This window comes from Lolium perenne, chromosome 4 (assembly GCF_019359855.2).
Source record: "Lolium perenne isolate Kyuss_39 chromosome 4, Kyuss_2.0, whole genome shotgun sequence".
NCBI classification, from domain to species: domain Eukaryota; kingdom Viridiplantae; phylum Streptophyta; class Magnoliopsida; order Poales; family Poaceae; genus Lolium; species Lolium perenne.
Genome location: NC_067247.2, coordinates 373,092,694 through 373,118,765, shown reverse-complemented (window position 1 = coordinate 373,118,765; position 26,072 = coordinate 373,092,694). Strand labels below are relative to the sequence as shown.

Genomic DNA, 26,072 nt, shown 5'->3' with positions numbered 1-26,072 from the left:
TCGCAGAATTCGCCGATGCCATGCCCTCTCCATGGTTCCCGCCGAGCCGGCCGGAGTCGGAGGCAGACGGCACAGCCACCAACCGGGCACCCTTGGCCACATGAAGGCCCTCAGACGGGCCCGCTGGGCCCTCCGTCCTCACCAGCGCGCGCGAGTCAGCGTCCCCAGTGCGCGCCGGCTCGTCCCTTGACGGCTCCTGCCTGGCCGGCTCCTCCGTGTCGGCTGCGGCGGCGGCGGCGTCGCTCGGGCGCAGCGGATGGCCCAGCCGGCCCGGTTGTCTCCGGCGCCCGGGGCGCCCTCCGGACTCTCGTCCAACTCCACCACGGTGGGCCTGCTGCCGGCTCCGGCCGCAGCGGCGCGGCCCTGAGCCGCCAGTCCTAGGAGCAGCCCCGCCGGCCCGGCCCCGGCTGAAGGCGGCATGCCCCGCCCGGCCCCGCGGCCGGGGTCCGTAAGAGGCGTCCGGCGCGGGAACATGTCGTCCAGCGTCGGCTGCCGCGTTGGCTCGACCCGCGTGCCACGATCTGGCGCGGAGGCCAACGGCACGGCGAAGGAAGAAGCCCCTGCCGCAGCGGCGGCGGCGTAGGTGCGCGCGAGGAAGGCTGCGGCGTCGCTCCCTCCTCTCGCGCGGAAGCGGCGACACAACGCGCGGAGCTTGCCGGGAGCCGCCGCCCTGGGCAAACTTGATAGGGGCCCTAGCCGGATAAACAGAAAGATAATAAGCACAAAAGTAAGGAAAGAAAAGGAATCAAACAAGAAAAAGAGAGAGAACTCACCCGGCTTGCTCCGGACCTTCTTCGGCGGCCGCCGGCGCCGCTTCTTCGCCTCGACTCCGCGCGGCGGCGGTGGAGCCGGCTCTCTTCGCGCCCTTGGGCGCCGGTCGCCGTGGTGCTTGGCGGCCTCGTGCGCAGGGGCACGGCGGGGATTGGCCCCGTGCCGACGCCATGACTCCCGGCCACGCACAGCTCGGGCCGGCCAAGCCACCCGCCCGAGCGGCAGCGGCCGCAGCCGGCCCCTCCAAGCCGGAACCAGGAGCAAGACTCCGGGCCCCGCCGTCCTCACCGGCCGGCTCCAGAAACAAGCGGCGCGCGCCAGCCGGCACACTCCCGGCTGGGCCCGCGCATCGAGCCCGCCGACGCCCGAGATCGCCTCGACCGGCTGGTCGAATCCCGCATTGCGGAAGAAGAAGCTCCAGCCGGCCCAAAGTGCTTCGGGCCCCGCATCGCCAACGAGCCCACACTCGAAGGCTTCACGCTCCCCCGCGACACCCCCAAGTACGACGGCACCGCCAAGCCGGAGGATTGGCTGCAGGACTACTCCACCGCAGTCGGCATCGCCAAAGGCAACAAGCGCTGGGCCGTGCGCTACTCCCCCCTGATGCTGGTCGGCTCCGCCCGCACATGGCTCAACAACCTGCCAGCCGGCAGCATAAACGGCTGGCTCGACTTCGAAGCGGCCTTCATCAGCAACTTCACCGGCACCTATCGCCGGCCGGGTCGCCCCCAGCAGCTCGAGATGTGCAAGCAGGGCCCCGACGAGACGGATCGCGCGTACCTGACGCGTTGGTGCGAGATGCGCAACTCCTGCGAGGGCGTGCACGAGATCCAGGCCATCAGCTTCTTCATGGGAGGCTGTCGGCCCAACACCATGCTGTGGCACAAGTTGCGCCGCAGTGACCCCAAGTCGATGGCCGCCTTGATGGCCATCGCCGACAAGTACGCGCTGGCAGAGGAAGCCGGCAAGGCGCCGGCTGATATTTCACCGGCTCCAGCAAGGCGGGACAACAACAGGCCGGCTGAGCACAAGCCGGCCGAGGGCGGCTCGCATGGCAGCCGGCGGGACAACTACCGCGGCAAGCGTCACAGCGACCAGCCGGACCGCCGGTACGGCTCCGCCCACGTAGCCGCCGTGGCAGACAACGCGGCAGGCGGCAGCCGCCGCCAGAAGCAAGACCGGCAGTGGAAGCCGAAGTACACCTTTGAGCAAATGCTCGACTCGCCGTGCAAGTACCACAGCGGCAAGAACCCCTCCAACCACACCACCCGCGACTGCCACTTCATGAAGCGGCTGACAAGCGGTGAACCTCTACCGCCTCCCCCCCCGCCCCCACCAGCCGGCGGGCCGGGTGGCCAAGCCGGCGCAGAGAACGCCAACCTCGAGCACCACGAGGCTAACCAAGTGCACCATGGCGGCCGATATCTGGCCGAAGACGCCACCTACATCATCTTCACCTCCGAGCCCGAGGACAGGACGAGCCAAGAGCGCCGTTCCCTCGAGGTCAACGCGGTCATACCGCCGGTCCCCCAGTACCTAAACTGGTCAGAGCAGGCCATCACTTTTGATCGCCGCGACACACCGGCTGTCCTGCCGAAGCCGGGCAGCTACGCCATGGTCCTCGACCCCACCATCGGCACAACCCGGCGCAGCGTGCGTTTTTCGCGCGTCCTCATCGACGGCGGCAGCAGCATCAACATCCTCTACCGCGACACCGCCCGCAAGCTGGGCATCCAGGAGGCCGAGTTGCGCCCCACCCCCACCGTCTTCCACGGCATCGTGCCAGGCCATTGCTGCCAGCCGATCGGCCGGATCACGCTGGAGGTGATGTTCGGGCAGCCGGATCACTTCCGCACCGAAAGAATCGAGTTCGAGGTGGTGGACCTCGTGAGTCCCTACCACGCGCTCCTGGGCAGGCCGGCCCTGACCAAGTTCATGGCGGTGCCCCACTATGGGTACCTAAAGATGAAGCTGCCTGGCCCCAAGGGGGTCATCACCGTAGCCGGCGACTATCGCCGCTCCATGGACTGCGCCACGCAGAGCTCCAAGATGGCCCAGACGCTGGTCATCGCCACCGAGAAGCAGCTCATCCACGACGCCGTTGCCCTCGCCAAAGCCGCGCAGACAGACATGCCGGCTGCAGGCAACCCGGCTGGGACGACTCACTTCCAGCCGGCCGACCACACCAAGAAGATCCTGCTGGACCCGGCGCAGCCGGACAAGTTCGTCACCATCGGTGCCGGCTTGAACAAGAAATAGGAAAGCGAGCTCACCAGCTTCCTCCGTGAGAATCGGGACATCTTCGCATGGACTCCAAGAGACATGCCGGGTGTGCCGAGGGAGTTGGCTGAGCACCACCTCCACGTCCGGCCTGAAGCCAAGCCGGTGAAGCAGCCTCTCAGGCGCTTCGCCGAAGAACGAAGGAAGGCCATCGGTGAAGAAATCGCCCGGCTCCTAGCTGCCGGCTTCATCATGGAAGTGCTGCACCCGGACTGGTTGGCGAACCCGGTCCTGGTGTTGAAGAAGAACAGCTCCTGGCGCATGTGTATCGACTACACCAGCCTGAACAAGGCGTGCCCAAAGGATCCCTTTCCCCTGCCGCGCATAGATCAAGTCATAGACTCGACTGCCGGCTGTGAATTGTTGTCTTTTCTAGATGCCTATTTAGGCTACCACCAGATTCCTTTGAATCCGGCTGATCAAATAAAGACTTCGTTCATTACCCCGTACGGGGCTTACTGCTACACGACTATGCCATTCGGCTTGAAAAATGCAGGCGCCACCTACCAAAGGTGCATGCAAAAGTGTTTGCAGGATCAAATCGGCAGAAATGTTCACGCATATGTGGATGATGTCGTTGTAAAAACCAAGGAGATGCCTACCCTCCTTGACGACCTGAGAGAAACCTTCACCAATCTGAGAAGATTTCGGATGAAGCTCAACCTGGCCAAGTGCACATTCGGCGTGCCGTCTGGCCAGCTCCTCGGCTACCTCGTCTCTCAGCGAGGGATTGAAGCCAACCCGGACAAGATCAGTGCCCTGGAGAAGATGGAACTGCCGCAGTGCCTCAAGGACGTCCAGAAGTTTGCTGGCTGCCTCGCCTCCTTGAGTCGCTTCGTCAGCCGGCTGGGAGAGAAGGCACTGCCCCTGTATCAACTAATGAAGAAGGCGGACAAATTCGTCTGGTCACCGGACCCGGACGAAGCCTTCCGTGACTTAAAGCGCGTGCTCTCAACTGCGCCAATCCTTGCAACGCCGGCTTCAATGGAGCCGATGCTGTTGTACATCGCAGCCACCAACCGAGTGGTTAGCGTTGTCCTGGTGGTGGAGCGCAAAGAAGCCAAAAACAGAGAGAAGCTGGTCCAGCGCCCAGTCTATTACCTCAGCGAAGTGCTCTCCCAGTCGAAGCAAAACTACCCCCACTACCAGAAGGTCACCTACGGCGTGTACATGGCGGCCAAGAAGCTCAAGCATTACTTTCAAGAACATCCTATCAGGGTGGTTGCCACAGCGCCTTTGGCGGAAATCATCGGCAGCAAGGATGCCAACGGCCGGGTTGCCAAGTGGGCCCTGGAGCTAGCCGCCCACACTATCCTCTACGAGCCACGCACAGCCATCAAGTCGCAGATCCTGGCGGACTTCTTTGTCGACTGGGCTGAGATGCAGTACCTGCCGCCTGTGCCGGATTCCACACATTGGAAGATGCACTTCGACGGCTCGAAGATGCGCAACGGCTTGGAAGCCGGCATCGTCATCACCTCTCCCAAGGGAGACCGGCTGGACTACGTCCTGCAGATCCACTTCGCCGCATCCAACAATGTGGCGGAGTATGAAGCGCTCATTCATGGGCTGAAGCTGGCCAAGGAGATTGGCGTGCGTCGCATACTTTGCTTCGGCGACTCCGACTTGGTCATACAGCAAGCATCTGGCGACTGGGACGCGAAGGACGCCAATATGGCCTCGTACCTCTTCCATGTCCAGCAGCTATCCGGCTTCTTCGACGGCTGCGAATTCCACCATGTGCCACGAGCAAACAACGAAGCGGCTGATACCTTATCAAAGATTGGCTCAACCCGGCAAGCCATCCCGCCGGGTGTCGCCTTGGCGGTTCTCAAGAAGCCGTCCATCACACCGTCACCGGACTCGGATTCAATATTCGTGCCGGCTGACCCGGGGGCTGCTCAGCCGAACCCGGGGGCTTCATCGCCCAAGTCGGGGGCTAACAAGCCGAACCCGCCGGCTAGCATGCCGAACCCGGGGACTCTTCAGTCCAACCCGGGGGCTTCATCGCCAAACTCGGGGGCTAGCAAGCCGAACCCGCCGGCTAGCAAGCCGAACCCGGCGACCATGCAGTCGAATCCGGAAGCTCCCACGCAGGAGGCCCTGTTGGTCACCGTATTCGAGATAAGATGCGTACCTTCATGGGCACAAGAATTCCTCTCCTACCTCACCGACGGTGTGCTGCCTGATGATAGAGTCCAGGCCAGGCAGATTGAGAGAAGGGCCAAGGCCTATACCATCATCAACCACCAGCTGTACAAACGCAGCGTAAGTGGGGTGTTCCAGCGGTGCGTCGAGCCGGCTGAAGGGATTGAACTCCTACGGGAAATCCATCAAGGAGAGTGCGGACATCACGCCTCATCCAGAGCCATAGTGGCCAAAGCCTTCCGGCACGGCTTTTATCGCCGATCGCGCTCAGAGACGCAGAAGATTTGGTGAAGAAGTGCAACGGCTGTCAGCGCTTCTCAAAGCAAAGACACCAGCCGGCTTCCGCCTTGAAAACCATCCCCATCACATGGCCATTTGCCGTATGGGGCTTGGATATGGTGGGCCCATTCAGAACAGCGCGAGGCGGCATGACACATCTCTTGGTGATGATTGATGAATTCACCAAGTGGATCGAAGCCAAGCCAATCAAGAAACTGGACGGGTCCACAGCCGTCACATTCCTCAAGGAAATCATTGTGAGATTCGGCTACCCCCACACCATCATCACCGACAACGGCACCAACTTCTCCCAAGGCATCTTCTCTCGCTATTGCGGGGAAATGGGGATCCGGATGGCCCTATCTTCTGTGGCACACCCAGAGTCCAACGGACAAGTGGAAAAGGCTAACGGCTTAGTCCTAGCCGGCATCCGGCCCCGGCTGGTGGAGCCGCTCGAGCGAGCAGCCGGCTGCTGGATTGAAGAATTGCCCAATGTGCTGTGGAGCCTGCGCACAACGACAAATCGCTCAGTCGGCTTCACACCATTTTTCCTCGTATACGGGGCCGAAGCCGTCCTGCCGACTGATATCGAGCACGACGCGCCAAGGATCAAGCTCTACACAGAAGCCGAAGCCAAAGAAGCTCGCGAAGATGGAGTCGACCTGGTCGAAGAGGCCCGGCTGCTGGCTGAGTCTAGATCTACCATCTACCAGCAAAGCCTCCGACGCTATCACAGCCGGAAGGTCCAGCCCTTAGCATTCCGAGAAGGAGACCTAGTGCTCCGACTGATCCAGAGGACAGCCGGACAGCATAAACTATCATCCCCATGGGAGGGTCCCTTCATCGTGAGCAAGGCAGTAGGCAATGATTCCTACTATCTCATAGATGCCCAAGAGGCTAAGAAAAACAAGCCGGACAAGGCTGACGAGGAGACTAAGCGTCCCTGGAATGTCAGGTTACTCCGCCCATTTTACACATGAGAGCAGGAATGTATGTATCCCTTGTATCCCTTTTGTGAGTCATGAAAAAGCTCGCGCCAAGAGCGCCGTTTCCGACAAGTTCTTCGCGTATTTTACCTTGTTTCGCCAATTGGCTTGAACCCTCTCACGCGGCCGGCTCAGTAACGTGATCCGGTTTCCGACAGCCGGCTTCCGATCCAGCCTGCACCGCAACCCGGCTGTCCGGCTGGCGGGAGTAAGGCCTAGGGAGCCGGCACGCGAAAAACGACTAAGAGAAAGAGTAAAAGCGAGTTGACTTGCAACTTTTCACAAAAGTGCCGGATTGCCGAATTCAGCTCGTTCGACTGAAATACTGTCGGCCTCACCCAGCGGCCCGCTCTTGATCCGGCGACGGACCGCAAGTCGGACGTACGACCGGCAAGGGCACAGCCAAAGAGTGGGGCGGATGGGAAAAAGCGAACGAGTCGAAAGAAAGCAACTCGGCACACAAATGATTAACAAACACACTAAAGTGTGACTTAATAAAAGGATAATAATATTGTCTTACATCTGCACCCGGCATCCCGGGGATTTAATAAACTGTCTTGCAAAGGAACAGCTGAAAAGCAGGAAATCTAAGCCGGAGGGGCATCAGTGGAGCCGGCGGCCGGGTCGCCCTCAGGCACATCTTCCGCCTCCTCGTCATCCATGTATTCTCCATCGGATGGAGGAGGGTTCGGGTCCGCGACGAAGAGCGTCTTGTCGACGAAGTCGGCGATGGTGCTGGCCCGAGCAAGGCGGGCGGCCTTGAAGTCGGCTGGGAGCTTGTCCTCCACGTCGGCTCGCCGGAACTCAAGCTACCCCAGGTCCACCTCGTTGTACCAGGAGAGGACGAAGGACAGCGCCATATCGGCACCGGCGCGCGTGGCCGACTCCTTCCAGTCGAGGAAGCGGTCCGGCGCCTGCTCCATCGAGGAGATGAGGCCGGAGATGTCTTGCGGCGCCGCCTCCCCAGGCCACAGCATGGGCACCAGCTCTTCGGCCGCCTTCCGCAGCTCCCAGCCGAGCTTGGTGACGGGCTCGATGCGGGCAGCCATGGACGCCAGATGGTCCTCCATGGAGAAGTACTCCGAGCTGCCCTCGCCGGTTTCCCGCCTCCTGGAATCGCGCGCGACGCCAACGGCTGCCAAAGCCGCCTCCTGCGTCTCCGGGAAGGCCGCTGCAAGAAGAAGAAGCAAGTCAGAAACCGTCAAAGCCGAAATAAGCTGAAAAATGCAAATTTTCGAAGTCCTAAACCAAAAGGAAACGCCTGGCGGCAGCCGGCAAGAACCGACTGCCACCAGCCCAAAAGATGAGGATAACGAAGAAATCAGAAGTTTCTGCTGCCGGCTGCCAACAAAAGTCGGCAGTCGACAGCCGAAAGCCGGCAAAGGGAAGGAACATAAAGATGCACTCAGCCGCCAAGCCGCGATCAAGCGCGCTGAAATCATCAGTCCAGCGCTTGGCGGTAGCCGTCAGCTCCGTGGACTTGGCAGTGACCTCCTCCTGCAGCGCAAGCCGCTGCTTCTCCACCTCCGACAGCCGCCGGCTCAGATCGTCCACCTTCTCCTTCTCCGCCGACCTGAGGGAGTTGAGCTCGGTGATGTGGTTCTTCTCCAGCAGGCGCAGCCGTGTCAGCTCCTGCTCAGCCAGCTTGAGCTTGCCGGCGGCGGATCGGCCCGCCTCCTCGCTCTCGGCGCACTGCGCGCGAGCGGCTCGGAGATCCGACTCCAGCTGCGGGACTTTGGCGGCTTCAGCTGCGGGGCGGCCGGAAGGAAATATCAGCCAACCAAGATTAAAAAGAAAATAAGACGTCAAGTCGAAAGAAGCGTAGAGCTCACCCTTGACGGCCTCCAGCTCACGAGCCAAGGCGGCCCGCTCGATCTTGGCCCGGTGGTAGCTGGTCACCACCTGGTTGTACAAGACGGTGCGCCGCTCCTCAACCGTCTGAAAGAATCAGTTGTTTAGACGAAACCTGAGCCGACTTCAGGCAGCCGGCCCACGTCTCGGAGGGCTACCAGGACAAGAAAATCGCAGAAGAAAAGAAAACACACCTTCTCAGCATCCTCCAGCATCGCCAGCTGGGCAAGGGTCTCGGCGGCCTTGGTCTTGAGGCTGGCGCGGTAGCCGGAGAAAAGCATCTTCATGGGCGCCGTGCCAGGCTGCCCCTCCCGGCTGAGTACCTCGCAGGAATTCGCCTGATGCCATGCCCTCTCCATGGTTCCTGCCGAGCCGAAGCTGGAGTCGGAGGCAGACGGCACAGCCACCAACCGGGCACCCTTGGCCACATGAAGGCCCTCAGACGGGCCCGCTGGGCCCTCCGTCCTCACCAGCGCGCGCGAGTCAGCGTCCCCAGTGCGCGCCGGCTCGTCCCTTGCCGGCTCCTGCCTGGCCGGCTCCTCTGGTGTCGGCTGCGGCGGCGGCGTCGCTCGGCGCAGCGGATGGCCCAGCCGGCCCGGTTGTCTCCGGCGCACAGGGCGCCCTCCGGACTCTCGTCCAACTCCACCACGGTGGGCCTGCTGCCGGCTCCGGCCGCAGCGGCGCGGCCCTGCCGCCGCCAGTCCTAGGAGCAGCCCCGCCGGCTCCGGCCCCGGCTGAAGGCGGCATGCCCCGCCCGGCCCCAGCCGGCTGGGTCCGTAAGAGGCGTCCGGCGCGGGAACATGTCGTCCAGCGTCGGCTGCCGCGTTGGCTCGACCCGCGTGCCGCGATCTGGCGCGGAGGCCAACGGCACGGCGAAGGAAGAAGCCCCTGTCGCAGGCGGCGGCGGCGTAGGTGCGCGCGAGGAAGGCTGCGGCGTCTGCTCCCTCCTCTGGCGCGGAAGCGGCGACACAACGCGCGGAGCTTGCCGGGAGCCGCCGCCCTGGGCAAACTTGATAGGGGCCCTAGCCGGATAAACAGAAAGATAATAAGCACAAAAGTAAGGAAAGAAAAGGAATCAAACAAGAAAAAGAGAGAGAACTCACCCGGCTTGCTCCGGGACCTTCTTCGGCGGCTGCCGGCGCTGCTTCTTCGCCCTCGACTCCGCGGCGGCGGTGGAGCCGGCTCTCTTCGCGCCCTTGGGCGCCGAAGTCGCCGTGGTGCTTGGCGGCCTCGTGCGCAGGGGCACGGCGGGGATTGGCCCCGTGCCGGACGTCGCCGGCTCCTCCTCCTCCTGGTGCTCTGGTGAAGGGGGCGGATTGTGCTCCCCCTGGCCGCCTAGATCAGGCGCCTGCGGCAGGTCGTCGTCGCCGGCGTGATCGCCGGCTTGGTCAGCCGGATCGACGAGATCCGGCGTCCACCTCTTCGTCGCCAGGTCGCCGTCCTCGGCGTTCTGGCGCTCAAAAACCTAGAAAGACAGAAAAACATGAGCATATGACAAGCCGGAAGTCGGCAGAAGAAAAAGGAAGTCGGCCTCGCAGCCGCAAGCCGGAAAATGGCAAAAACACGAAGCTTACCCGCGCCGGTGGATGGTTCCTGTCGCAGGGCACCAGCCCGTAGCTCCAGTCCTCCGCCAGGTTCGCCTTGGTGATGTGGTTCACCCGGCTGGCCACCTGGGCCTTGGTGAGCGGCACCTTGGACGTCCGGTTCGGATCGAGCCGGCCGGACATGTGCCCGATCTTGTGGGTGCGCATCTGGAGCGGCAGCACCCGGCGCTCGGCGATAGTGCAGAGAAGATCTTCGGCAGTCAGCCCGCCAGCGGTGGCTGTCGCCAGGAGATCCCAGAGCAGGTTCACCTCGGCGTTCTGGTCCGTCGAGCGGGCGTTGTGGCTCCAGTTGATCCGGCCGACTGGAGGAGCCGGATTGAACTCCGGCAGGTTGATCCGGTCGACGAGCTCCCCCTCGTTGCGCACGTAGAAGAATGACATTTGCCAGTTCTTCACCGAGTCGACGGTGGGGATCTTGGGGAAAGGCGTACCAGGCCGGGTGTAGATCGAGGCGGCGCCGCAGGCTCGCAGGCGGCCGTCGTTGGTCTGCGCCTTCAAGAAGAAGAGCCGGCTCCGTGTCGATGTCGGGCCACAAGCCGGCGTAAGCCTCCATGAACGCTACGAAGCAGCTCAGGAGGACGCACGCGTTGGCCGGCAGGTGGTGCGGCTGAAGGCCGAAGTGGTCGAGGAATTGCCGGAAGAAGGGCGAGGCCGGCAGACCCAGCCCGCGATCAAGGTGCGCGCCGAAGACGACGCGCTCGCCGTTCCTCGGCTCGGGCTCCGTCTCCTCGCCGGGCACCCGCGTGATGACCGACTGCGGGATTCGCCGGAGGCGTACTAGGCGCTCGATGTCGTCCTCCTGCATGTAGGAGCCCCTCCACGATCCGCTGGGGGACGCCATTGACGAGGTCGAGGAAGAAGATGACCAGGAAAGGCTGAACGGCGAGGAAGAACCTTGCGATCGCGGCGGCGACAGCGGCGGCTGAGGACGCTCCGTCGAGACGCGCGGCCCCGTGGCGCCGGATTGGCGGAGTGGCGGCGGCGGATCGGTGGAGATTCGCCCGTCGGAGTTCGCCAGCGGAAGATGTTCGCCGGAGCAGCAGCGAGCTCGAGCGCAGAAAGCGGTGGGAGCAGGAGCGCGAGGAGGAAGAGAATGGCAAGTGGCCGCCTCGAGGCGCTCCCCCGCGGCATTTATAGCCTCCTGCCGCGGGCGGTTGGCCTCCAGGTGGCGGTCGTGGGCCGTAACTCCCCGGATTTACTGCGCCGTAACTGCGCGTAACTCCTCCCACGTCCACAACGGTTATCGGAAACGGCCACACCACGTCGCCCACTACCGCACCGGATCCGGAGGGACATTGATGTGACCAGACGAACCGACCGCCAGGCCAGGCGTCAGACCCGTCAAGTCGGGCGCAGGACCCGAGGCGGTGGAGACTCCGGCGCGCCGCAAGCCGGAGCCGGACCAAAAGTTCCACTCGAACCAAAATTCATCAGCAAGGCGGAGGCGCCATCAGATCTTGCGAGAAAGCAAAAATTGTACAAGTGTAAAAAGCGGCCGGCTGGGGAGCAGCCGGCATGAACAAGCCGGATGAGGGCGCAGCCGGCTGAATGGAAATTCTCAGTCGGCCCCTCCAAGTGCCGTCTAATATATTCGAGAAGCCAGGAAAACCTGCCTAGGTCCTTCTAAACGCAGGACCTTGCCAGCTTCGGGGGCTAATGTCGGGGGGAAGACCCCGGATAGGGCAATGGACGCGGAGCAGCCGGCTGGCCACTGGCCGGCTCGCGGCAAAGGCCGGCTGAGGAGCAGCCGGCTGGCGCCGTGGCCGGCTGGTCCGGAAGCCGGCTGGCTCTAGGTCCTAGTCGGCCTGGCTGCGGCCACCAATGCTGTAGCTGGGCCGGCTTCTACAAGCCATATCCGACTGGGGTTTGTACCTCAGACCGACTCGAGGCTGGCGAGTCTTGCACTGGAAGGAACCGGGTTGGTGATCCGGGTTCCCAAAGTCCACGCTGACTCCATCTTCCGTAAAACGCGGGGCACTGTGGAGCAATAGTGCCACGCGCAGGCCGTCAGAAGCTTACGACGATCCGTACTGGCTGCAGTGGCCGACGGCGACAGGGACACCTCCTCCATACCGCTGACCGTGGCAGCCGGATGGGACAGGCCACGATGCTCAACCACTCCTGACGTCACCGCCTCGGGAAGGAGCGGGAGCCGAAGCCGGCCAAGCCGGCCAGTAGACTATAGGGTCTTATATGTAAAGTGCCGGTGCCTATATAAGCCGCACTACCCCCTCTCGTGCAGGGGATCGATCATTTATTGCTTTCACCTACCTACGGAGCTGCCCTGTGAGAGAGACCATCGTCTCCCTTAGCCTCTCAGGGCCAGCCGGACACAGCTCTAGGAGCACCACTGTACTGTGTGATCATCATATACACTCATAGCAGGAGTAGAGGTTTTACCTCCACCGGAGGGCCTCGAACCTGGGTACGTCGCCGTGTCGCTCGTGCCCATACCCGCTTCCGGATACCGCCGTGAGATCCCTCAGGAACCACTTCGATTAGCCACCCTATGGCATATGCCGTGACGATACCACGACAATTATACCAATATGGTGGGAATGACACTAATGTTCCCACTTGAGTTAGTTAGTACATGATTCAAGCTTGTGAACTAAAAATTGGCTTATGCAAATTAAGCTAGAGCTTAAATACCTTGAGTTGGCATTTTTCCCTAGTATTAGTTTGCAAGTACTTAAAGTACTTACGGCTTTGTCCCTGGCTATTCAAATGGCCAGAGTACGATGATGAACAGAACTATAATGAGGAGGATCAGCAGGACGCCTACGACAACTAGGGGTTTCTGACGTCAGATGTTGGCCTGTGGACTAGAGAGTCCATCTATAGTTACGCTTCCGCTATGTATGAACTTGTGTATGTTTGTTGATTGAGAGATCAACTATTTATGTAAGATGAATCATGTGATTCAAGATTGTAAGACATTATGGCTTGTAATAAATAATGACTGTGATATTCGACTATTATGCCTCGCAACAACATTATCCTGGGATTGCGATGAATGACATAATAGGCATCTGGACTTAAAAATCCGGGTGTTGACAAGTTGGTATCAGAGCCATTATTTGACCTTAGAAAAACCTTAGTTAGAATGGGCGTTCATAAAAACATAACTTTGAGATCCAAATGAAAAGGTTATTTATGAAAAATTATTCATATGCTTGTCTTGGAGGCTTTTTCGAAATTTGATGAATCATGCTCTCTTTTATGTCTACCTAAAATTTTGCCACACTTGTTCAAATCTCTAACCTACTCTCCCAACTCACTTTCAGATGGAGCCCAACGCACCCGTCAACACCAAGTTTTACCAACTTGGTAACGGAGGCAGCTTGATCTTTGAGCATGATCTCACTGCGGTCTCAAACTTTCTGGGGTGCCTCCAGCCCGAGTTCCATGGGATCCAGATGGATGATCAGCCTGGCGGAGAGCTGCAATGGATCATTACTGCGGATCTAAGGGGGAACATGGAGTCTCCTACCACTGAGAGGATCATGTTCTCTTTCCGTGAGAGCAACTGGCTCGACGGGCTTGCTCGAGGCCTGCAGGAGGCACTGGCACGCCTCTGCGGACAGAACGCGGTACGCCTGCTTGCGTCCCGTTTCGCTCACCTAGTTAAGCGTGAAGCCACGGGAGTACCCATGGCTCTGCAGTCCCACCCTGAGCTGAGGCATCACGCCGAGCATCTAGACTTCATGCTGTATCATACTCAGCTGGATCTGGATAACGCCCGGATGTATGCGAACCAGACTCACCTCGCCCTGGCCACCCATGGCGACGCTATCAAGATGCTGTCTCGGGACCGCAACAAGCTTCGCCTGCGGTGCGCGAAGAAGGATGCTACTATCACGCGCCTTCGCGCTCAGATAACATCACTTGAGACCACCGTCAAGGCTCAGGAGGAGCAGCTGCTGGAGATGGAGGAGGACGAAGCCGGGATCGATATTCAGGGAGGAGGTGCCTTCCTGAGTGACGATGATGACTTCGAGGATGACGAGTTCACTGAGGAGGAGGATTACGCGTTTCTGGAGCCAGGCCCTGATGATGTCGTTCCCATCGACATTGAGGATGAGGGTAGCCACACCTGAGCACTGATGTAGGCATGAGTTGTATCCCGTCGGTTGTATCGTAGCATGTGAAATGGTTCTTAAAACCATTGGAGTGTTGAACTACTAGTTTGTAATATGTGATGTGGAATGAATGAATGAATGTTTGTGTGTGTCATCCAAAGCATTCAAGTTTTTACAAGTTTTTGAACTCAATTCAAAATAAACCATAGAATTTCCCTCTTATCTTATAATCTCATGTATATTCAGATGGCCCCTCCCAATCGCACCAACAACGATGCCATGATGCAACTGCTGCAAACCCTGCTTCAAGACAGGGAGACTGAAAGGGCTGAACGTCAAGCCAACATCGCAGCACTGCAAAACCTTGCTAACCAAGGCCATGGGAATCATGATCACCCCGGATCCAAACTCAAGAACTTTCAGAATACCAACCCTCCGGTGTTCAGCAAGACTGAAGAACCCCTCGACGCCGACGACTGGCTCCAAACTATGGAGAACAACTTGGAGGTCGCAGGGGTTGAAGCCAATGAGAAGGTCCTGTTTGCAACTCACTATCTTGCCGGACCAGCCCGAGCCTGGTGGACCAGCACCCGTGCCATGAACAGAGGACAAGTCATGACTTGGGCAGATTTCAAGCTCAAGTTCAGCAAGTACCATGTGCCCCCAGGTCTTATCAAGAAGATGCGGGACGAATTCCGCGAACTAAAGCAAGGAAGGATGACGGTGGTAGAATACCGCGACAGGTTCCTTACCCTGTCAAGGTACGCCCCTGTGGTGACCCGGCATACCACTGCATGGTGTAGTATGCAAGTCTGATATAACACCAATGAAACACCGTTCCACTAGTATTATATCGCTCAGAGTGGTACAACAGAAACATATGCGGGTCCAAGGTATGTCTATAGAATTACAATATTGACTCTGTTACATAAGATCATCACAGCCTCCTACTTTACAATGAGGTAAATCTGCAAATAAACTCCAGAAGAACGACTCGTAGTCTAATTCTATCACGAACTCTATTTGTAGAGTATTTGACTAGCTATAGAGGCTATGAATAGATTCTAGCTAAGTAGGAACTAGGTATAGGAAGCTAGTTCCCTTCTATGGCTAAACTAGGTTTTCTCCTTGTTGGATGTGTAACTGACTCCTCTGACAGGGTCCTGTCTCTTGAAGTAGTTGTTGACTCCTCGGTCTTCGAGTTGCACTGTAGATCCTCCTTCGATGCCTCCATATCTAAGCAGGGGATTTAAGAGTGGGATGAGTACGAGCGTACTCAACAAGTTCATTATAGGAAAGAGGTGTTTAATGCACTAGCTACAGCATTAGACCAGAAAGTCTAATACCAATGCAAGTTTTCATAACCATTTCTTCAAAAGGTTGCTTTTATTCAGAAGAACTATGTCCGTCAGCCTTCACCGGTTTACTAGAACTTCATGGAGCTCCTTTCCGGCCGCTGTCATAGCTTCCTCAATCCCGGAACAGGGAGTGACAGGTCACAGTTCTTTACACTCTGCAGAGGTGTGTTGCTTTACCCATAAGAGATCTTATCCTTGGTGCCAACCAGGTGTACATTCCTGTCCACACTTCCTATGGTGTGAGGCCCGGTATAAGGTCTAGCCAATCATGTTCCTCCGCTACCTCGAACACCCACCCTTTGTTGCATGCGCCGACCCTGGGTCCACGTCGGTCCCATTATTCCCGTAATTTCAGGGTGGACCCCGACCACGACAACAGTGCTGGGCTCTTACCATACACTCCTACGCCGGTGGCTGCAACCCATCATAGACCGCAATACCGTGGGGAATTAGAATGGGATCCCCACCCTACCACTTGCACTTCGCACGACAAGTGTCTACGGACTATGCCGTGGGGACTTAAGGCTTCCCCAGCCTACCGCTTGCCGCCGACAGATACAAGTGTCTACGGTAAAGCGCATCCGTTGATGAACGAGAGGTGGAAACACTTTTGACTACTCTGTCCCACTCCAGATCTTATGGTTAACACGGGTATTACGGCACAAGAATCACTGGCGACATTTGTTGTTTAATCCTAGATGGATATAAACCCTTGCAATGGAACCTCCACCATATCAACACAATCCATGGTTCCATTGCCCACCACATAGTCATATTCATAGTTATGAAAGTAGTGGTTTTGATTTTTATGCAATAGTGATAACCATAATACTTTGCAAGTAATTTGATAGAAATACTCAAATGACATGAGCAAGTGATGAACTTGCCTTTCTTGACTGCAAGATTATGCAGGCAAGGTCTTCGATACGTAGAAACTCCAAATTCTGAAATAGCATCATCGTCCGGTAAGGACGATGTTTAAAAGAGTGGCAAGGATGCAATAATGCATAAGTATGAGATGCAATCACTCTAAGCGTGACCTAACCCCGATGATTTAGGATCAGTGAGTTGTAATGATTGATTCAGGGTGTGTTGCACTTTTAGAGTGATTTACAAACAAGGTTCTTATTAAGGTGTGGTTACATGGTATCATAAACAGTGTCTTCAATATATCATAACAATAATATTAATAGCACACAACTATAACATTTGGTATAATCCTAACATGTAATGAATAGTGGTTGGTTTTAGCACTACATGGCATGGTTAATTATCATATACTTCAAAAGAATAACTTTTGAAGAACATGTTCTTTAATAAAGAACAAGTATGATAATTAAGGTTGTGGAGTTCTATGGTTTACTATGGTTTCAACTAATTTTCTGGAGTAAGGTTTAGATGGATCCAAACAAGGTTGGATTCATCAGCAACTAGGACTTGTAAGGTTGAGATAAGCCTAGGCATCCTAAGCAATTCATTATACATGGTTGTTGTCATGGTTGGTTTATCTTGCTAGTGATAGCTGGCTAAGGCTTATAGGTCCTTATAAGCAGGGTTGGTGATGATTCCTTATTTTCTTCAAAAGAATAACTTTCTAAGAACATACTTCTAAGGTAATAAGAAGTATATCAATTTGGGTTGAAGTGATCTAGGTTTTACTGTTGGTTCTATAAAGTAAGGAGTAATTGACTCCTGAATAGGATGGTTGATAAATATCCAATACTAGTAGGGTTTAGTGGAACATGGTTAGGTAATGCTCAGGTTTTGGCATAGTTGCTTCTGAGGTTCATCACATTGGTGTGATGCTAAGTAGGAATGAATATGGATGATGGCTTTGGTAATAGGATCTAGGGTTTACACTTGGTTGATCCTACTTGATCAACTAGGTTTGGTGATATGCATACATGTAATACTAAGTTGCTAGTGATAGGGTCCTACATTTTATGTGGACATAAGTATGTCTTTTAGTTGCTAATGGTAGCTCTATGATTTGGATTAAAGTATTTTGATCATCTGTTCTAACCTTGGGTTTAGGTTAGATGCAAATTAGGATTCCGATTGATTAATGGAGCTAGGGTTTGGTGCATAATTGAATTATGGTTTTAGGGTTCCACATTAAATTATAATGTTATCACTTGGTTTATAATGTAACTAGGGTTTACTAATTACCCTATGGTTCTATAATTAATAACTTCATTGTAAAGTTGAAGTTATTATTAACTTGGAAATAAAAATAACATTGAGTTAGGCATTTTATTATTTTTAAACAATTAATAATTAGGGTAATTATTAATTAGGGTTTAAATTTCCACTAATAAAGATTTAACAAAATAATAAATAAAGAAAATTTAGCTTTAATGTCTTCTTTATTTTCTTACTGGTTTTTATTTACTTTAGAAGGTTTCCCTAATTATTGAATTTTAATGCAATTGAATAAAATAAAGGACTTAATTATTAAGTTTAAAACAATTAAATTTTTATTAAAAATAAAAATTTCATATTATATTTTTATTGAGTAGAGTTTACTTTTCTATGAATTTTGATATCTTATTTATATTTTTCTGAGTTTTAATGAATTTCCTATTTATATGCAAAGTTTTCAGTAATTTCTGGAATTTGAATTAAATAAAAACTGCTAACTACACCCGAACTGCTCCTACCCACAGTCAATGACTGGTGGGCCTTAGACACATCAGCAGCCACAGTGGCGTTGAATGGTCAAAATAAGGAACGTGGCCGGTGGAGCTTCTGGCCGTCGACCAGCTGCTGTCGATGACGGCGATTCGGGCCCCCCGCGCCCATTCTGAGCAGTGGGGTAGACGCGCGGCGCTGAGCTGAGCCAGAAGGTGGCGGCGCCGCCAGCAAATGGTCGTCGGAGCAACCTCCGGCGAGCACGGAAACGACGGCGCACGGCGGACTACGACGGTATTAAGCTACGGTGGATGATTAAGGCCAATAAATGGTTGTCGAGAAGCGCATGCTCACCCTTGCCGCGTATAGCTTCGAATTGACGAAGGAGATGGCCGGAGACGACGTCACGGTCGACTTTTCTACGGCTAGCCGGCGAAAGGGAACGATCAATTTCTTCTTCCCCAGAGCTCCCCTGGACGCGAGACTCCACCAGGAGGATGAGGACGTCGAGGCGCTCCTCCTGAGCTCAACACCGAGCTCCGGGGTGGTCGGAATCGGTGTGGTGAGAGAGTCACCGGCGAGCTAGGGTTTGAGAAATTAGGGGAAAAGGAAGAACGCGAGCGATCGAGGCTTCGGCCGTGTATTTATAGGGTCAAGGGCGATCTTCGGCGGTCGCGCGGTCCACAAGGACGGCCGGGACGTGGCTCACTCGTCGCCGTGTCAACCTCCCGCGCGTCCAGGGACGGAGACGAAGACGACGACGGCTCCTTCGTCTAAATCCACTCGAAAGGTTATTTGGGCCGCGATGGTTGTGCTGGGCTGAGGCTGCGGGCTGCTTGGTGGGCTTGATTGCTGGGCTTCGTCACGGGCTGCTCAACCAGTTAGGGTCTGGTAAGCCTCTTCTCCTCTCTTTTCTTTTCTGTTTTTTATATTTTCTATTTTGAATACTGTTTTTCAATTCAAATTTGAATCCTGTTTATATCTTGCAGATTCCTTATGATGTTAATATGTAGTGCAATGATGATTCCACTACTTTTCTATTTGAGACAATTACTTTATATTTGATTAGATTGCATACTTGTGGGTTATTCAAAATATTAAATAAACATGAATTTATGTATTCATTTTAAGTTCCATATTCTTGTGAGATCAATTCTGTTTAAATTATTTGAAATTACCTTCTTGTTTATGGTAGAAATATGAGTAGGGTTGGATTATGTGTTTAGCCATATTGGTTATTCACTTGCATTTTAGAATATGGCTAACTTTTCAGATAGGTTTCTTTATGGTGATAATTCAATCCACCACTCTCTTAGTTCTAGGAATATTTTATTAAGGTTTATAAGGTCTCTTATTAATTTATAATGGTATTTATCTGTATTACTTTTATAAGAAAACAACTTGGAGTGGACCATATTACTTAATTTCTTATTTGATAATGTGGTCACTTTCTTATAATTTTATGTTTTCATCTATTGGCTAAGGTTTTGGATCTTTATGGGCTTAGGTTTTAGTTGTGGATCACCCAAATGATGCACCAACTAGGGTTTAGTCTCCCATATCCATTATAAGGTGATTATTTACTTAATAGTTGATGTTCTCCTTTAGGTACTAAGGACTTGAGAAATGGTTTTATCTTTTTCCACTAGATTTCTATTGTATCCTTAATCTATTGTTTAAGTAACAAAAGTAGATATGGTTCTTTTTATAGTTAACTTTGGTTCTAATGATGAATAGTTTCTCATCATGTAAAGTATAGAGTTTTACTCTAAAGTTTTTCTTGGGTTGTTTAATTTCTGAAATATGGATATGGTAGGATTCTACTTATGATCACCAAGTGGTTCACAAGTTAAGGTTGGGATATAAGCCTATGGTTGCTTACTAGTTACCTCCCTATTATTTCTTGTGGTGAATGATATCTGTTTATCCTATTAGGGTTTAACTTATCCTCTCATAGTTCAAGGGCATGACCATGGTTTAGGCATGATCATCCTGGTTCTTAATATCCTTACCTCAAGTTCTTAGGGTTTATGGTCATCACTCAATTTATAATGATCAAGGTTTGGATTCCTAAAGTATTCCTAATGGAATGGTCTTCACTTCTATGATCAAGTGTTGTCTTGATCAACTAAGCATAATATCTCCCTTATAGTTTCTTGGATGGACATGGCTATGGTTGTCTCAATTATCTTGGGTATAACACCATAGGTTGAGCTTTCTCATTTATGAATGGTTATTCTAGGGTTTATGGTGTACTCCTAATATCTCCTTAGTATCTAGACTAAGGTTTCATTTGTCTAGCTTAATTGGGTTGGTCTCTTCCTCACCTAATCAATTCAGGGGTATTATTATTATTCCATGTGATATTAGGTTATCTCACCATTCCAAAGGAAATGGTTTTCAACCTAATACTTTAATTCAAAGGTTGTCCTTTATTCTTGAATAGGTCAAGCTAGAATTGATATGAATGGGCTCTCTCACTTGGGAAGGTCTTGAATAATATCCTAAGGTTTCTCTTAAAGATGATGGTTTGAATATAATATCTTGGAATAGAGAAGAATTATATTCCTTAGTTGGATCTCCTTGTCTGGCTTCCAAGATTAAAGTAGAATGGATATCATAGGGTTTATGATAAGAGCATGGATTAGTTTAAGATATGGAGAAGATAAGTGAAGAATAGTTTCTCCAGTTATTGTTACTTGATTTCCAATTAGATGTAAGTTCATATGTTATGGTAAGGATTACCTTATTATGATCTGTTATGAGATCAAGCAATTGATCATTGAGTAAAGTGTTGTTGTGTTGATTATTAGTTCCATTTGATCTAACCCCTTAGATCAAATCATCTTTACCCAAAACAAGGTTTTAGCAAAGTCACATTGAGGTTTATAGCGCTTGACTTGATGAGCTACTTCAATTCCACCAAGGTCAAGTGAAACTTCAGTTACTGTGACTGTTTTACTTTAAAGCGCGAAAATTCCCCAGATTTTCTATGCATGAATGCAATGCACACATCTGTTTCCTCTATTTTTTTTTTGTAACCCCATTACCTGGGATATTACAGTCTCTACCCCTTAAACTAAACTTCGTCCTCGAAGTTTGATCTCTCTCACGTTTCGGAGTGTGGATCTGACTTGTATAGACTAAATCTTTTCTCAAACTCCTTGGTGATCTTACTGGATATCATTGAATATATCTCTTGTCTAGATTCTTCCTGGAATCCATTAGGGTTTGTCTCTGAACATTAGTTTCTAACTCCAGTTCTATGATTTTCTTCTGGGAATCTAATAATACCTGTCTCTGAACCATGGCTCTTACTTTGATTCATTGATTTCTTCCAACTATTATAATCTTGTTTCCTTTCTCATTGAATATTCAATGATTAGGACTTCTTCTGGTCCTGACAGTCTTAATTGAGGACTAATTGGATAACAATCTCCTATTTGAAAAAATAGGTCTTTGTTTTCCCTTACTACCAAAAGTGCAGTAATGGTACTTGGTAAGGCACTTACCATGGAAATGGTTGTGATGGTTTCTTTCCCTAGGAATGGATTAGACTCATTTAGTCCATCCAATCAGAGTTTATAATTGATACCTATAACTATTTTGGGTTATTTAGGTTCCATGAAAGGAATCATTCTATTAGTCTTTGATATTGGTATGTTCAATTTCCTTCGGTCTTTGGCCTTATTGAGCTGTATATGGTATATAGTATTTTCTTCGTCCAACTTCTTTATGCTTAACTTACTTGAGCTTTCGTACTTCTGAGTAAATATTACTCACTTTCTCAAGTTCTAGTCCTCTTCTTTCTTCCTCGAGGTATGAATCTCGGCTTCTGGTCCGACATCCTTCGAAAGTGGTGTTCAACAATCTTATGAAAATAAGATTGAACTTCCTCTCGATTCAGACCTTCTTCTTCTATTTTGTTCCAAGTATTGAGTCATTGTACATCCAACTTGATTTTTACTCTACCCCTTAGAGTTTTCTATGGTTTTCAACTCCTTTTCTTCCAACTATAGGACTTATAGTTGGAGTATTGGTCTGGGTCAAACTTATGGTTTGTGCTCCTTCTAAGGTTTTGCAAAGAATATATGTGGTGCATCCACTCAATTGTGGACTATTTGTAATACCAACTGATACCAGCTGTGGTTATTATACCAACTGTGGCTATTTGATATCTAAAAAATGGATTCTATTATAGGTTCTGATCAAGTGGACGAGATATCTTCGCTTTATCTCACGGTATTGATCCTATATCAATTGTGGTCTTCTCGATATCAACTATGGTCTTCTTATATCTGTTATGGTTTCAGATATCATCTTCCTTCATTCAGGTTTATTTTGCAAGAAAACCACTAGCTGATACTATGATTATAGCATCCAAAGTGATTTCCCATGCATTCCCTCTTCCTTAATGACTATGGTTCTACTTCTACTTCTCCATAATCATCATATTTCTCACCTTCATGCTTCTTATGTACTAAAGTACTCCTCTGTGGAGGTAAAGCATGAATGTTGATTGGTACTACCTTCTGAATATTGTGGTTGCTTCCCACAACTTTGTTTTCTTTCTTCTAATGAACCTTCATCTTGTCTTCCGAATCTTCCAGAATTCGTCGCTTCCTCACACGAATACTATTACCCTCTAGATCTATAGCATCAAGTAAGGACTTGATTTTGCAACATGCATTTGCATATCAAAGTCAAACTTCATGTATGGATCTAGTCAAACAATGAAAATCCATAAAATCCAAGAAGATTCAGCTTTGTGCTTATAATACACACCATCGTAGGCCTGAATAAAATAGTTGAGTAAGACATCTCTAAACATCGGCTCGATGTGTAGTATATAACACCACATAAGATAGGTTTATATCGTGATACTTAGCACGAATATATGGGATTCTACTATTTGTCTCAACTTTTACCTTAATTGCACATTTGCAATGAGATAAACTTGAAACAAAGTGGTCTGGGATGGTTGAGGTTAACCTAAGTTCTTTGGAAGTATTAACTTGGCTTCCATTTTATTTGAGGACTACTTCACATGACATGTCTAAGTTCTAACTTTGCTACTCTAAATACGTACATAACTATGGAAATCTAGCTCCTATTCTTCCAAGTGTTTCAATCCTAAGTCTATGGTCATGATGTGCTTGGCACACTTCCCATTGTTTTGAAGCATCATTCTTACACTATTGTTTTGCCCTTGGCTTCTTATTGTACTCCTCTTAATTAATTATGAGGTTCTAGTCCATCATATAATGATTCTCAGGTGAATCATATATGATTTCTATTTCTACCATGTAAGTAGGCATATTTTATTCCTATCTCTCTTCCTTACCTCCCATGATTGACTCATCATGGTCTATACTACCTCATATAAATCAGAGTTATCACTTACTATCTATCGTTTCACATGTCTAAATAAATTTTACTTACCCTATTACTTGTCTGGGTCTACATCTTCTAGTAGGATATCTTTCGTATATACTATCTTCATCCTGGTATTACTCCTATTACATGTCTGAATAGTTCTTACTTAATCATAACGTGTGTTGGTACACATCTTCCAATAGGATATCTTCCTTATGGTTGTATCCTCTCTTTGGACTACCATGTATTGTATACCAACTGTGATCCACCCATCTATTGTTTAGGAACTTAATTGTGTACTACATGTTTGGGATTAGCTGACTAACTTTACTTTATCTTGGTGAGCTAGGTAAGAAATGTTGACTCAAGTGTGTCAGGATTATTCTCAAGTGAATATCCATCTCAAGTCATAAGAAGTATTTGGTTTATCTACAACAACTTCCTATAGACACTACCAATCCTATAGGTCTCCTTTAAAGGGTTTTAATCCTAAGGTCAAAGCATTTGCTCTGATACCAACTGTGGTGACCCGGCATACCACTGCATGGTGTAGTATGCAAGTCTGATATAACACCAATGAAACACCGTTCCACTAGTATTATATCGCTCAGAGTGGTACAACAGAAACATATGCGGGTCCAAGGTATGTCTATAGAATTACAATATTGACTCTGTTACATAAGATCATCACAGCCTCCTACTTTACAATGAGGTAAATCTGCAAATAAACTCCAGAAGAACGACTCGTAGTCTAATTCTATCACGAACTCTATTTGTAGAGTATTTGACTAGCTATAGAGGCTATGAATAGATTCTAGCTAAGTAGGAACTAGGTATAGGAAGCTAGTTCCCTTCTATGGCTAAACTAGGTTTTCTCCTTGTTGGATGTGTAACTGACTCCTCTGACAGGGTCCTGTCTCTTGAAGTAGTTGTTGACTCCTCGGTCTTCGAGTTGCACTGTAGATCCTCCTTCGATGCCTCCATATCTAAGCAGGGGATTTAAGAGTGGGATGAGTACGAGCGTACTCAACAAGTTCATTATAGGAAAGAGGTGTTTAATGCACTAGCTACAGCATTAGACCAGAAAGTCTAATACCAATGCAAGTTTTCATAACCATTTCTTCAAAAGGTTGCTTTTATTCAGAAGAACTATGTCCGTCAGCCTTCACCGGTTTACTAGAACTTCATGGAGCTCCTTTCCGGCCGCGTTCGCAGTTCCTCAATCCCGGAACAGGGAGTGACAGGTCACAGTTCTTTACACTCTGCAGAGGTGTGTTGCTTTACCCATAAGAGATCTTATCCTTGGTGCCAACCAGGTGTACATTCCTGTCCACACTTCCTATGGTGTGAGGCCCGGTATAAGGTCTAGCCAATCATGTTCCTCCGCTACCTCGAACACCCACCCTTTGTTGCATGCGCCGACCCTGGGTCCACGTCGGTCCCATTATTCCCGTAATTTCAGGGTGGACCCCGACCACGACAACAGTGCTGGGCTCTTACCATACACTCCTACGCCGGTGGCTGCAACCCATCATAGACCGCAATACCGTGGGGAATTAGAATGGGATCCCCACCCTACCACTTGCACTTCGCACGACAAGTGTCTACGGACTATGCCGTGGGGACTTAAGGCTTCCCCAGCCTACCGCTTGCCGCCGACAGATACAAGTGTCTACGGTAAAGCGCATCCGTTGATGAACGAGAGGTGGAAACACTTTTGACTACTCTGTCCCACTCCAGATCTTATGGTTAACACGGGTATTACGGCACAAGAATCATCACGACATTTGTTGTTTAATCCTAGATGGATATAAACCCTTGCAATGGAACCTCCACCATATCAACACAATCCATGGTTCCATTGCCCACCACATAGTCATATTCATAGTTATGAAAGTAGTGGTTTTGATTTTTATGCAATAGTGATAACCATAATACTTTGCAAGTAATTTGATAGAAATACTCAAATGACATGAGCAAGTGATGAACTTGCCTTTCTTGACTGCAAGATTATGCAGGCAAGGTCTTCGATACGTAGAAACTCCAAATTCTGAAATAGCATCATCGTCCGGTAAGGACGATGTTTAAAAGAGTGGCAAGGATGCAATAATGCATAAGTATGAGATGCAATCACTCTAAGCGTGACCTAACCCCGATGATTTAGGATCAGTGAGTTGTAATGATTGATTCAGGGTGTGTTGCACTTTTAGAGTGATTTACAAACAAGGTTCTTATTAAGGTGTGGTTACATGGTATCATAAACAGGTGCTGCAATATATCATAACAATAATATTAATAGCACACAACTATAACATTTGGTATAATCCTAACATGTAATGAATAGTGGTTGGTTTTAGCACTACATGGCATGGTTAATTATCATATACTTCAAAAGAATAACTTTTGAAGAACATGTTCTTTAATAAAGAACAAGTATGATAATTAAGGTTGTGGAGTTCTATGGTTTACTATGGTTTCAACTAATTTTCTGGAGTAAGGTTTAGATGGATCCAAACAAGGTTGGATTCATCAGCAACTAGGACTTGTAAGGTTGAGATAAGCCTAGGCATCCTAAGCAATTCATTATACATGGTTGTTGTCATGGTTGGTTTATCTTGCTAGTGATAGCTGGCTAAGGCTTATAGGTCCTTATAAGCAGGGTTGGTGATGATTCCTTATTTTCTTCAAAAGAATAACTTTCGAAGA

The 26,072-nt window shown here is 50.9% G+C and overlaps 1 protein-coding gene across 1 annotated transcript; it reads right to left on the bottom strand.

The window, feature by feature from the left end:
- Nucleotides 1–9,018: 9,018 nt before the first annotated feature.
- On the bottom strand, nucleotides 9,019–10,425 carry LOC139830321 (uncharacterized). The gene is made up of 3 exons (XM_071818330.1): nucleotides 9,890–10,425; nucleotides 9,419–9,780; nucleotides 9,019–9,337 (listed from the first exon to the last, which is right to left on the bottom strand). The coding sequence occupies exons 1-3, from the start codon at nucleotides 10,298–10,300 to the stop codon at nucleotides 9,019–9,021; spliced, it is 1,092 nt and encodes a 363-aa protein (XP_071674431.1). The 5' UTR covers nucleotides 10,301–10,425.
- Nucleotides 10,426–26,072: the final 15,647 nt, after the last annotated feature.